General features: G+C 40.4%; 1 protein-coding gene across 1 annotated transcript in view; it reads left to right on the plus strand.

The window, feature by feature from the left end:
• The window catches only part of LOC105388004 (copper-transporting ATPase 1), a 65600-nt gene that overhangs the window by 46156 nt on the left and 6151 nt on the right, over window positions 1–13293 (plus strand). The window contains exons 13-26 of the mRNA XM_048632048.1: window positions 371–560; window positions 1095–1192; window positions 1981–2116; window positions 2544–2684; window positions 3622–3730; window positions 4114–4273; window positions 5140–5239; window positions 6033–6233; window positions 8081–8234; window positions 8746–8893; window positions 9509–9644; window positions 11479–11614; window positions 12311–12453; window positions 13064–13156. Coding sequence (XP_048488005.1) covers window positions 371–560; window positions 1095–1192; window positions 1981–2116; window positions 2544–2684; window positions 3622–3730; window positions 4114–4273; window positions 5140–5239; window positions 6033–6233; window positions 8081–8234; window positions 8746–8893; window positions 9509–9644; window positions 11479–11614; window positions 12311–12453; window positions 13064–13156 — 1945 coding nt within the window. The remainder of the gene's footprint in view (window positions 1–370; window positions 561–1094; window positions 1193–1980; window positions 2117–2543; window positions 2685–3621; window positions 3731–4113; window positions 4274–5139; window positions 5240–6032; window positions 6234–8080; window positions 8235–8745; window positions 8894–9508; window positions 9645–11478; window positions 11615–12310; window positions 12454–13063; window positions 13157–13293) is intronic.

A 13293-nucleotide genomic window follows, 5' to 3' on the forward strand; every position in this document is an offset into this window, starting at 1 on the left:
TGCCTAGATAAATCTCTTCTAGACAAATCGACTCTCCTAATTATGACGAATTCCATAGAATTTACAGAACGAAAAGTAGCCTATTTCATCGTCGAGACCCTGTAGCACAGGGTGCTATTAAGACGTGACAATAGTTCTCCGTCGCGCTCGCTCTTGAGGTTGCGCGATGTGAGTGAGCGCGATGAAAAACTCTTGTCACGTCTTAAATGCGCCCCGTAGTAGGCCTTCTCTCTGCATCAAAACATAAGATGGTGTCTTTATCATGTGAAATAAATTAAGAAAATGCGCAATGAAGTGGTCATATTGAAGGAACAATTAAATACTTCATTCTATCATTTATTCACCTAATCCGCCGCCATCTTGCCCACAGAGAAGAAATAAAAAAATGGCGGACGGCTTTCCTGATATCGCTGCTCTTCGGTGGTCCGTGTATGGCGGCCATGGTGTACTTCATGAGCTCCATGGGAGGCCACGGACACAGTGCCACGGACATGTGCTGTGTAGTTCCGGGGCTGAGCTTCGAGAACCTTCTTATGTTCTTGTTGGCTACTCCTGTACAGGTGATAAGGATTATATGTAGTTTGTAAAATCTGGAGAAAACGTTTGTTTTTGTAGAATTTAGCTTTGATTTAAATCGATGTAACGATTCGATTTGTTTTAATTTAAAAAAGTTGTCGGTTTTGAGATCTGAATTTTAATAGTGATGGGTATAAAATATGGAATTGTGAATGCAGATGGATGTAAAATATGTAATTATTTGAATGTAAAATATGTGATCATGAGAATGGTAAACTAGATGAATGTAAAATATGATGTGAAACTAGATGAGTGTAAAATATGTAATCATGTGAATTTGTAACTAGAAGAATGTAAAACATGTAAGCATGAAAACGCACATCTAGTATTTATGTCGACATTTTTGTCGTTTGCTACGTTACGTTGTTATTATTTCTGACCATAATAATGGTAAATATTGCAACAAAATTTTCAAGCCTGGTCAGGCAGAACATGTTATATTAATTTGCAACATGTTAAATTAATATTTATTACTGACTGATATATATATTATTAAACATTTTTTATTCATTTTACAGTTCATCGGTGGGTGGCATTTCTACGTGCAGGCGTACAAGGCGCTGAAGCACGGCACTTCCAACATGGACGTCCTCATCTCTATGACCACTACTATAAGGTTGGTATTTTAATAAGAAACACGAAAAGAAAAAAAGAAACACGCACTCACGCCTTGTACTAATGTACTCCCTTGCGGGGTAGGCAGAGGTGCATTGCTGCACCCACTTTTCGCCAGAGTGTTATGTTAGTCCCAATATAATAGGGGGCGGGCCTATTGCCATTTTACGGGCACATCCAAGACCCGAGAACAAATATCTGTGTTTAAACAAATATCTGCCCCAGCCGGGAATCGAACCCGGGACCATCGGCTCAGTAGTCAGGTCACTAACCACTACGCCATTCGGTCGTCGTATTTTAATAATCATCATTTACTGCTGGGCATAGGCTTAACCCATGGAGCGACACAAAACTCTGTCCTCGGCTTTCCTCATCCAGTCATTAACAGGAATATGGAAGAGTGGGTAGAATATGTCACAACGGCGTTAAGTGTAATCGATAATCATTTGAACGCAAAACTAGATAAATGTAAAATATGTTATCATATGAATGCGAAAACTAGACGAGTGTAAAATATGATATCATGTGAATGCATAACCATAATTACAACATTGCTTGTTATTTGTTTATTGTGAAAAGGACGCGCTCCGCTGTACTTTAAATGGGGATAGATATGAAAAACTAATCACCGTACCCGATTCTTCAGTTCTAATTGGTTGGTTCAGACGCCCATTTCTCTCCCGATAATTTGATTGGTCAGATACATTCGATTGTGCTCCCAAAGTTTCACTTGGTTTTCTTCATCATTATTATTATTTCGATGCTCATAATGTTTATTTTTGTCCACAGTTACGTGTACTCTCTAATAGTGGTGATAGTGGCGATGGTGCTACAGAAGGACACAAGTCCGATGACGTTCTTCGACACGCCGCCGATGCTACTCGTGTTCATATCTCTCGGACGGTGGCTGGAGCATATTGCTAAGGTAATAAGTCCGTATTTATATATACAAAATTCGTATAGTAAGCGGAAATACGTATAGTTACTGTCGTAATCCATAAAGTATATTCTATTTCCATTCCATCACACATTACACACGTACAGTTTATAATATAACCTTGTTCATATAACTCGGACCTTGGATGAAAGTAATGTGTGTTTTGCTTCAAAATATAACATACAAATAAGTAAGTATATGGTATACTTGTCGTGTGCAATGAAGTTATTGCATATCTATTATATCACTCATTACAAACATGTATATTTTTATGGTTAATAAAGTAAGTTCAATTTCCATTCAATCACACTTTACACACTTACAGTTTAATATCTATATTTAAATATACTTTTTATATCTTTATCTTCGCTGGGCTCCTCAATGTAATGTTCTATAATAAACATTTTGTCTACAGGGTAAAACCTCCGAAGCGTTATCCAAGCTGCTATCTCTGAAAGCTACAGAAGCGGTGTTGTGCACGTTGGATGAAAATGGCGATGTTGTCAGCGAAAAAAACATATCTGTGGACCTAGTGGAGAGAGGAGATGTACTGAAGGTATACATTATACAATGCAATAGAATATTTATTTAAAAACATGTTATATATGTGGATAAATTCAGTATTATACAGTAAAATATCATTCAAAGCGAGGTAAACAGAAGGTCTACTAGAGTAAATGAAGGAGACAAATGTAAGGAAATAGGTAAGTATATTTTTAATGAATGAACTCGAAAACTAAAAAACTTTCTTTACTATTAAATAGAGTGCTGAAGGAAAACCCAATAAAGGCGTTGCAAAACTCACGTGCAGAAGCCAATATATAAAGTTTCTATCCCAACCAATAATAGGTATATTTTAACGGTCTTATTCATAAAAAGTTACGGGAGACCTATAGGCCTGCTATAAGCAAATGTCAAAAAAACTTTATTCATAAACGATCAATAGCGCTAAAGAACTCTCCAACTGATTCGTAAAACCTTGATATGCTAAAGTTGGCTGGACCCTACTATACACCTTCCGTAAACCTCCTATTGTACAAAAACATGGCGGCCGGTCAACAGCTGTTCTGCTTTATTGACGATTTGAAATTTGTTGTGAGTTAATATTTGCTGAAAATAAGTTGCCATGGTAACGTAAAAATTTAATTTTTTTTGTGGGTTTTGGCTTTTTTAAGTGCCGCGCCGTGGCTAACATAGATAATAGAGATTGATAAATGGATGAAAGTTTTCGCTATTTTTGTTTATGGTTTCGTCAGACCGGCAACTTAATAGGGTAAATGTCAAAATGTTTGGTCTGTGAAATCTATTAGCATCACTATAGTTATTGAAGGTTTACGGAACGATTATGAATAGAGATTTTTATGAAACCTCAAATAGGCTTAAAGTGTTCCGTAGCTATTGAGCTCAGTAAACCTACTTTAAGGTTTTTTTATGAATAAGACCGTAAGTTTTTAACTCTTCCTCCACTAAAATAATTAACAAACCGTCCCCAGGTGGTACCAGGAGCCAAGATCCCAGTGGACGGGCGCGTCATATCCGGCCAAAGCACCTGCGACGAGTCGCTTATCACTGGGGAGTCTATGCCCGTGCCTAAGAGCAAAGGTTAGTAAACATGATATGTGTATTTTCTTATATTTGCTTTTAAAAAGGTTGTTGGTATTTTGTGTGCAGTAGTATTTTTTTAATGTAATGATTGATATAAAGGATTATGAAAAAAGAGTGTCTCAGAGTGTTATTCAGAACTTCTCTCTGAGCTGCTGCCTAGCACGTTGAGCTGTTGCCTTTTTGATGCTCTGGACAGCAACCATTCTTGTTATTCTTTTATTGTATTGTATCCTGTAGGTTTTGTTGTCAATGTGTCAAATTCACGATTCTATATCTTAATATTCTTTAACCTTATTAACTTATTTTCTTCCCATAGACTCAATAGTAATAGGCGGCAGAATCAACCTTCATTTAACTTTAAAACCCATTTTCCCTTACAGACTCAATAGTAATAGGCGGCAGCATCAACCAACACGGCGCTTTACTCATTCTGGCGACACACACGGGCGAGGCGAGCACGCTGGCACAGATAGTGCGATTGGTGGAGGACGCACAGACCAGCAAGGCACCCATACAGCGGCTAGCTGACCGGATAGCCACGTGAGTCATCCACTCATTCTAATTAAGTAAAACACTTTAATATAGGATCATACAAACGATTTTATCAACAGTATAAGAAGTATTATACGGATTATTGATAAACGCAACCATACCGCGATGTAGAAAGTTTTACACCAGCGCCATCTAGTGGCCACTCTAGGGAAACTTAAACTTATACCAGCAAGGCGCCCATGCAGCGCCTAGCGGATAGGATAGCCACGTGAGTCTATCACTCATTCATTGACCGTATAGCCACGTGAGTCAATCATGAGATGAGTTCAAATTAAGTATAACACTTAAGTGTAGGATCACACACACGATTTTATTAACAGTATAAGGAGTATTATACGGATTGTTGATAAACGCCACCATACCGCGTTGTAGAAAGTTTTACACCAGCGCCATCTAGTGGCCACTCGAGGGAAACTTAAACTTATACCAGCAAGGCACCCATACAGCGGCTAGCCGACCGGATAGCCACGTGAGTCAATGTTAAAAAAGTAGTATAGTAGCCGAAAAGGGTTCGTCAACAAGTATACTCCTACGACTTCCGAAGGTTTACGTTCTATAACGTTTCAGTAACAGATTCCTGCGATATAAAGTTAATTTCCCCTTGAAAAACAAAAGACACATAAAATTTATGCATTTGACAACTGTCATACCGTTCTTGCTATATTTTACAAAGCACCTACGAGTATATCTAAGTCATCCCTGTAAAGTTTTCGGCTTCAAAATATTTCATGTCGGCACTTGCCTTAATGAAAAGAACATATTATTTTTAAAGATTTCATTGAACCTTTTCAACTTACAGAGTTTCTAATGCATATAATGTTATGTCTATTTAATATAGTATTCTTTATCCACAGTTACTTCGTCCCGCTCGTAGTTTTCCTGTCTCTGCTGACGCTCGTGAGCTGGATCATCAGCGGCGCCGTCGACATCAACAGAATCATCAACATTGTACCGGTAAGTTATTACACTCACGAGCTATGAAGTAAATAAATAATAAATAAATAAATATGTGGGGACATCTCACACACGGCCAGACGACCCCAAGCTAGGCAGAACCTGTGTTATGGCTGTCGGACAGCTGATATATCTACACAAATACATAGATAGTAGATAGATACTAAATATAAATATCAACACCCAAGACCCGAGTACAAATATCTGACTTTAAACAAATATCTGCCCCAGCCGGGAATCGAACCTGGGACCTTCGGCATAGCAGTCAGGGCCACTAACCACTACGCTATTCGACCGTCTACCGAAAATTTATCGGTCGGTATTTTTAGTAATTATATTATATTATATTCTCTGTTAGGGTGTAAGTAGCTGCCTTGGGAATCTTTATGCACAATATCGATGGCCTAAACTCCCTTACTAAGCTTCGATCATTTCTCACCACGCTGGTCCACTGCAGCTTGGTGGGGTGACACATCTCAGGTTTACTCACGATGTTTCATAGCAAGACCGATGGTATGCATTGTAAATAAATTTTAAAGAATTATGATATGAATCATCGATATATATGTCCTGGCTTCCGGGAAACTAGAATGAATCAAATCCTACTTGTATTACTGTTAATTTGCGCAGTAGGTACCTTCATCTTTAGTAATTAAATAGTTTCAGAAATATACGAACACTTTGTACCTTGTCAAAACCATCTGCACAAATCGGCAAAAATGTAGGTATTAGAACGTTTCATAATTTGCATTTAGCGGTTAAAAATCTTCTTGAACTTCCACTTTTACTACAGGACATGTACCTAAACTCGGGCTTCTCCCGCTGGGAACTAATCGTCCAGACTGCCTTCCACTTCGCCCTGTCTGTCCTGGCCATAGCCTGCCCCTGCGCGCTGGGGCTGGCCACGCCCACCGCCGTCATGGTGGCCAGTGGAGTCGGGGCCAGGAACGGGTTGCTGGTCAAAGGCGCTGAGCCGCTGGAGAATGCGCATAAGGTGGGTTGGATTTGTTTTACTTCTTCTTATAAGATTATATTCTATAAGGCCCGGGTCTCCTATTTACGCCGTAGGTTGAGTCCTGCGTCACGCCGTAGGCCGCGTCACGATGCTCACTACGTCTACGCGCCAACGTCGGCGTGTGAGGGAGACCGCATCAGTACATTTCTATAGTGAGCATCGTGACGCGGCCTACGGCGTGACGCTGGACGCGACTTGCGGTGTAAATAGGAGACCCAGGCCTTAGCTGTTCCCGCGAGCTTCGCTTCGCTTTAAAAAAAAATCCCGTGGGAATTCCGGGATAAAAAGTAGCCTATGTTCTTTCCCAGGGTCTAGACCGTATGTATACCAAATTTCATTAAAATTCGTTCAGTAGTTTTGTCGTGAAAGAGTAACAGACAGACAGACAGACACAGTTACTTTTGCATTTATAATATTAGTTAGGATTAGGATTGTCTTTGTTAGGTGTATGTAACTGCATCTGGCTGTGTCGAATGGATATTTTGTTGACGGTCCAGGGTAACCTGGATGAACATAGGGACTAATGATACGAAACTCGTGAGGAAGCTCCTTACGGGTACGCCAAAATCGATATTTATTAGACCATGTTGTACAGAATATGAAACAAGTAAATTTATGATTTCTATCTCGTTTATTCCAATGGACAACATTTCATTTTCTTTACCCTATATTTTTATTAGTTATTCGGAAAGTTTATAGAAAATTAGTGGACCCGTATTTTTTTATTTTGTATATACATAAATTTTTGCATGTTAATTTTAACTTTAAAGTTAATTATTTTAAAACCGGAAGTGACGTCACATATTAGGCTCAATTTTTATTTTTGTCTATTGCCTGAGTCTCGAAAAAAAACATAAATGACACTGACAAGTGACATTTAAACTTTGTTTACATGCCAACCAACAAATGGGTCATTTTCAAATGACCTTGATATTTCTGATGATGGAAAGTAGGTAGTTATCATGTAAAAAAATAAGCAGAAGCATTTTATCAGCTGTGTAGGCAGTGGCATGCTCTGGGACATATTATATAGAGGTCATTTCTTAATAATAAATAAAAAAAATAGTCAGAAAGTGTCAGAACAGAATTAATGAAAATGACCCAAATAAACAACAACGTCACGATAAAACGTCAACGTCAATCAAAAATGAAAGTGACAGTTACTTTGTTTTTAAATATATAGGCTTTGATAATCAAAATGCATCGCACCTGATGCATGACGTCATCAGCACTTTTTAACTATTTTATGATTTTCTCGAAAATGATACATCCAAAAAATACAAAATCATTTTTTTTGTGGCCTTTAGAGCTAAATCTCGAAATGGTTTTCGATTTATAGCAGCTTTAGATTTTTGAAATGTTGTCCATTTAAAATTTATATTTGCATTGTCTAGCAAGCGCATGACAAGTCAGCCTGCTGCGTTTACTCAGAGCTCCGTTATCTATTCTTTTTTTCCGCGGCAATTTTGTTTTTTTTTGCGCAACGTAGTAGGTAAGTTGTTCACTAGCTTTCAATCAACGCAGCTGAATGCTCTATACATATTTTATCTCCTACACATAAAGTCGAAACATTTCTAATCAAGCTTAACCTAAGTAGTGTACCTATTATACTCTTGCACCACAACTACCTCTAATCCTATTTTTAATTTATATAACTCTCTTCCATCCAAAGGTTGTCTGGTAGAGATTGCTATAAGCAATAAGGCCGCCTTTTTGTACTGTTGTTATTTTTAAGTTTTATTTTGTATTGATTCTGTTTTTTTTTGGTGCAAATAAAGAGGATTGTATTGTATTGTATTGTATTGTAACCTAACTGTCCCTAACAGGTGAAGACAGTGATCTTCGACAAGACCGGCACAATAACCCGCGGCACGGCGACCGTGGCCAAGCTGTCGCTGCTGACGTCACCGGCGGCGCTGGGCGAGGTGCTGGCCTGTCTGCTCAGCGCCGAGCTCAACTCCGAGCACCCTGTAGCTTCAGGTAGTTCACGAGACGAATGTTAGATGGCGCTAGTGGCTATACGTAGTTCACGAGATGAATGTTAGATGGCGCTAGTGGCGATACATCCTGTAGCTTCATCTAGCTATTGCGAATCATGAAGTATGACCAAATTGATACGTCTGAAATGGGGCCATAATGCCCACAATATGTATGCCAGCAGACTAAAGGGCGTCCCACGCTACGCTACGAAATGGATTTCATATAATTAACATAACTTTATGAAGCAGCGGCACCTCTGCCAAACCAGTAAACAAGTACAAGATGCAAACAGCTTACCTACAGTAAAAGTAAGCCTAACCTCACACAGTGGTTCATTTCAAATAACTATTGTTCAACGACTTCCATATCACTTTGATGGTCACTGGTTTTAGAATATTTTTTCCCGAATTTCCAAAACACATTAAACAAAACCATAAGCCTCCTGAAATACCAACACCACTTTTGTATTGACCTAAAAAGCTAAATGTAACCCCCCTTTTCCCCCCAACAGCGGTAGTAACCTTCTGCACAACAGTGGTGGGTCGGTCTTCAGCCGGCCGATGCTCGGGCTTCACGGCCGTGCCGGGCTGCGGGCTGCGCTGCCGGGTGACGGCTCCACGGGCTGCTGTCAACCTGAACAATCTGATTAATAATGTCGAGTGAGTTGTCTAGTTTTTGGTGGAGAAATCCACATCCAAATCGGTGGTATAGTTTGCGAGTTAGAGGTGTTTTTAAAAATCAAAATGGCGAATAAAATGATGTCGCGATTAAAGTTGTGAGCCGAAAGATATTATGAATGTGAGTGACCGCGCTGTGCGCCGCCGTCAACCTGAACAATCTCATCAACAGTGTCGAGTGAGTTGTCTAGTTTTTGGTAGAGAAAGAATGGTCCAAATCGGAGTGGTGGTTTTGGGAGTTATGAATGTTTTCAGCAAAAATCAAGTTGAAATTTTACCTATTAACTAATTTTGATTTCAACAACCATTGGGTATGCACCTAAGGATGGATGGAATGGAACTAAGGCGTCCCTCCTTATTTTGAATAATATCCATGTGAGAGAGTGTATATGTTTTTAATAATTATTATTTCGTGCCGACAACGTCACCTGTGATATCCGTTTTTCAACAACCTGTATAATCAAAGTCGCCAATAGAACGATACGTCACTTAATCACGAGAAAATCGACTGTTGATGAACCGTTCAGAATCTGTCAATTCAGTACTCGTATCTGAGATCGAAAACATACTTTAACACTATGTTACTTACCCCCACAGCGGAGCCACATCAGGCACCTTCATGCTACACAGCGTGCCGGTGGAGCTGATCCCGGCAGACGGCGACACGGCGCTCACGTCGGCCGCCGCGGCGCGCCGCCTGGGCTCGCTCATACACACGGGACAGGGGGAGGAGGTAAGAACCCAAAATAGATCTTTATGCCACCCCAGAAGGTCTAGAATGGGGCGCAAAACCCACACGTTATGACATGACAAAAGTTATCCGCCGCAATCGCTCTCGAAACTGCGCGATGTGAGTGAGCGCGACGAAAAACTTTCATCACATCTTAGCGTGCGCGTCTTACGCCCCATGCTAGTTCTTCAGCGCAAACGCTTGGGTCCACAGCCGAAGAAGTCTAGCAGATTCGAGATTGATCGCTGATGGACATAGGCAACTCTAAAGGTGGTTGAAAACACTGTCATCATTTTATTTTATAATATGTTACCGCGAGCTTCGCTTCGCCTTAAAAAGTTTTCCCGTTGGAATTCCGGGATAAAAAGTAGCCTATGTTCTTTCTCAGGGTCTAGACCGTGTGTATACCAAATTCCATTCAAATCCGTTCAGTAGTTTTGGCGTGAAAGAGTAACAGAAAGACACAGTTACTTTCGCATTTATAATATTAGTTAGGATTTATCGCACACTACGTCATGATTGCACGTTCATGCTGCACTTGGTGCCGGTGGAGCTGATCCCGGCAGACGGCGACACGGCGCTCACGTCGGCCGCCGCGGCGCGCCGCCTGGGCTCGCTCATACACACGGGGCGGGGGGAGGAGGTCATTACTACTATTTTACTTATGTACGTACATAGGAATATGTACAAGAAAAGAGATCTATAGAGGCCAGGCGACTATATAGGGTTTCTAATACATACACTTTTACCTATGTACGTAAGTACGAGAAAAGAGATCTATAGGCCCGGCGACTTGGCTCCTTGATACATAAGGGACAGGGCGAGGAGGTAATTACTACTGTTTTACATATGTACAAGAAAAGAGACACTATATTTTACCTATGTGCGTATAAGAAAAGAGGTCTATAGGCCCGCCGCCTGGGCTCGCTCGGGACAGGGGGAGGAGGTACGAACGACGCGACGTTACCTATGTACGTACAAGAAAAGAGACCTACAGAAATGGCGACCGGCCCAATAAACGCCCAACGGACGCCCAACGGTGGATATTTATCATACATAATACAGGGCATATTGCAGCCACGAAACCCCTTCGTTGGCGTTCGTTTGGCCGGCCTGTACGCAGCTTTCTACATACGGAGCGTAATTAATTTGGACAGTAATGTTTTACCTATGTAAGGTCAGCTAATGTAAGGTCAGCTAAAGAGATATGTAGGTCATCGTAGCGCAAACATGTGGCCCCAGAGAAGTCTAGCAGAGTCGAGAGCGAACAACTGCTGGATATAGGCATCTCCAAAGGTGGGTAACAACACTGTCCTCGGACTTATAATATTTCCTGTCTAAGGTCGTAAGTCCAGTTGGCTGTCGGCCCCACGCTTTGTTTGCATGATTGTAAACTGCAAGCAACTGATTGTCTACATTGTAGACTTACGGCAGTTACGACCTTAGACAGGAAGTCTACACAAAGGATTATGGGTTCTTTGGCAAAGTATGGTCTGCTTTCTGGGATACCAGCTTCACTCACCTTATTTTGTATTTTCGCACACTACGCCGCACTCTAGACATTGGAAATTGACCGTATCATTGCAAGTCACATTTCCTTTATGTCTACAAATATAAAAATTCATTCTCCATAGCAAAAAAGTCACGTGACCAACAGCGACGTTGCGACGTTTCTATGGAAAATACCTAATATATTTTTTTCGTGAATTTTGATTAAGTTGTTGGGCTTACATATAACATGCTGCACACGTAGGTTTCGGCTTAGTATCCCCTCTTTTGCAACATATTATATGTCCTGCATAATATTTTTGTCTAACCTCAATCCCCTTACCCACAGGAGACAGAATCGCTTGTGCTAGTCGGCAACCGGGAGTGGATGGCTCGCAACGGCATCACTGTACCCAGGAGAGTGCACGAGACCCTACTCCGAGATGAGGAGCTGGGGAGGACGGCTGTGCTGTGCGCTATTGATGGTAGGGGCCCTGGATTACAGAGATTTTTTTGTAACTAAAGTTGGTATAGCGTGGATAAAAGAAACAATATGATAATGGTGAACGGACTTGTCTTGCTGTTATTACTCTAATCGTAGGCTTCCTACTATGTAGTGGCCGCCATTTTCATTATATTTTAATTGCGAGGGCTATAAAGTCACATGAGTTATAAAACTATTATGGAATATACTTATCGAAAATCACTAAGTTCAGTAAGGATTACTTTTCCTCTTTCCCAAAACAATATGTTCACACATACATGGATGAATGTTTTTGACGCGAAAACGACAGAATATTTTTATTGAAATGTGACATGTAGTAATCTAGATCAGCAACTAGATAACCTATACGATAATTTTTTATTATGGTATGGAATACTCACGAAAAAAATATTTAAACTGAAGCTCCCGGGATAAACTTTTCATAGCTAAAAAATGAGCGACGGACGCAGGCGCCCAGGTAGACCTAGAAGGAGATGGCGGGATGACCTGGACAGATTTTTGCCGGATTGGCGTCAGGTGGTCGACGTCAGGGACGTGTGGAATAAACATGGGGAGGCCTTTGCCCAGCAGTGGGACAATTGGCTACTTAAAAAAAAAGCTTAAAAATATAATTTGTAACCTAAATAAACTGTACTTAATTGTGGTTGATTAAATAAATAATCCATATATTTTCCAGACGAGCTAGTCTGCACAATAGGCGTGGCGGACGAGGTGAAGCCCGAGGCGCACCTCACCGTGTACAGCCTCAAGAAGATGGGGCTGGAGGTGTGTCTGCTGACCGGCGACAACAGGAAGACCGCTGTGGCTATTGCTAGACAGGTGGGGGTCACCCAAAGTAAGTGAACCACAGACGTCTATTATTCCCCAACTGTGTAAGCGCGCATGTCAAAAACTAGTCAAAAGGTTGAGCATTTCTCAACTTTTGTACATACATTTAGTTCCGTCCAGCTGTCATTATCAGTTCAAAAATCGGCACGCGTGGTTTTCATAGAAATGTGTGCATTTGTGGTGTTTGTATACATATTATAGACGTCTGTGGGGTCACCAAAAAATAAGTGAAATCTTAAACGGGCATGACTACTAGTTTTTATCATTAACTCAATGGGATTAAGTTCGAAACGAAGTGGAAGCCATAATCATTATGCTCAATTAAGGGTTAAACCTGGTTGTAAAGAGAAACTTTGTGTAGTTTGCCTGAAACGTGAATTTTGATATATGTTGTCTAAAATAAGGCTTTTTTAAGTATTTAAAAGTTTCTTAGAACAAAGGTTGTTCAGAATGGCGAGTTGGTTCACCCCCTTTCGGATAACAATACCATTTTTGCAATAACTAACACAGATAACAAGATAAAGGTAATTGAAAAGTACCTATTTCTGCAGCCCAGTGAGCGTAGTTTTATAAAATAATACAAAGTACATATTATTTTCAGGTTGGAATAAACAAGGTATACGCAGAGGTGCTGCCGACGCACAAGGTGGCCAAAATACAGAAACTGCAGGAGCAAGGCCAGAAAGTTGCCATGGTAAGAACTATTTTATTCCATAGGTATACTTGTATACTTCTATTTTTTTTAAATTTTAATGCGTCTAATGTTTGTATGTATGTATATCGAAGACGAAGCTCCAACAGTGTACAGTGCTTTTCATCGATATGCTAAGA

This window comes from Plutella xylostella, chromosome 30 (genome assembly GCF_932276165.1).
Source record: "Plutella xylostella chromosome 30, ilPluXylo3.1, whole genome shotgun sequence".
Taxonomy (NCBI): domain Eukaryota; kingdom Metazoa; phylum Arthropoda; class Insecta; order Lepidoptera; family Plutellidae; genus Plutella; species Plutella xylostella.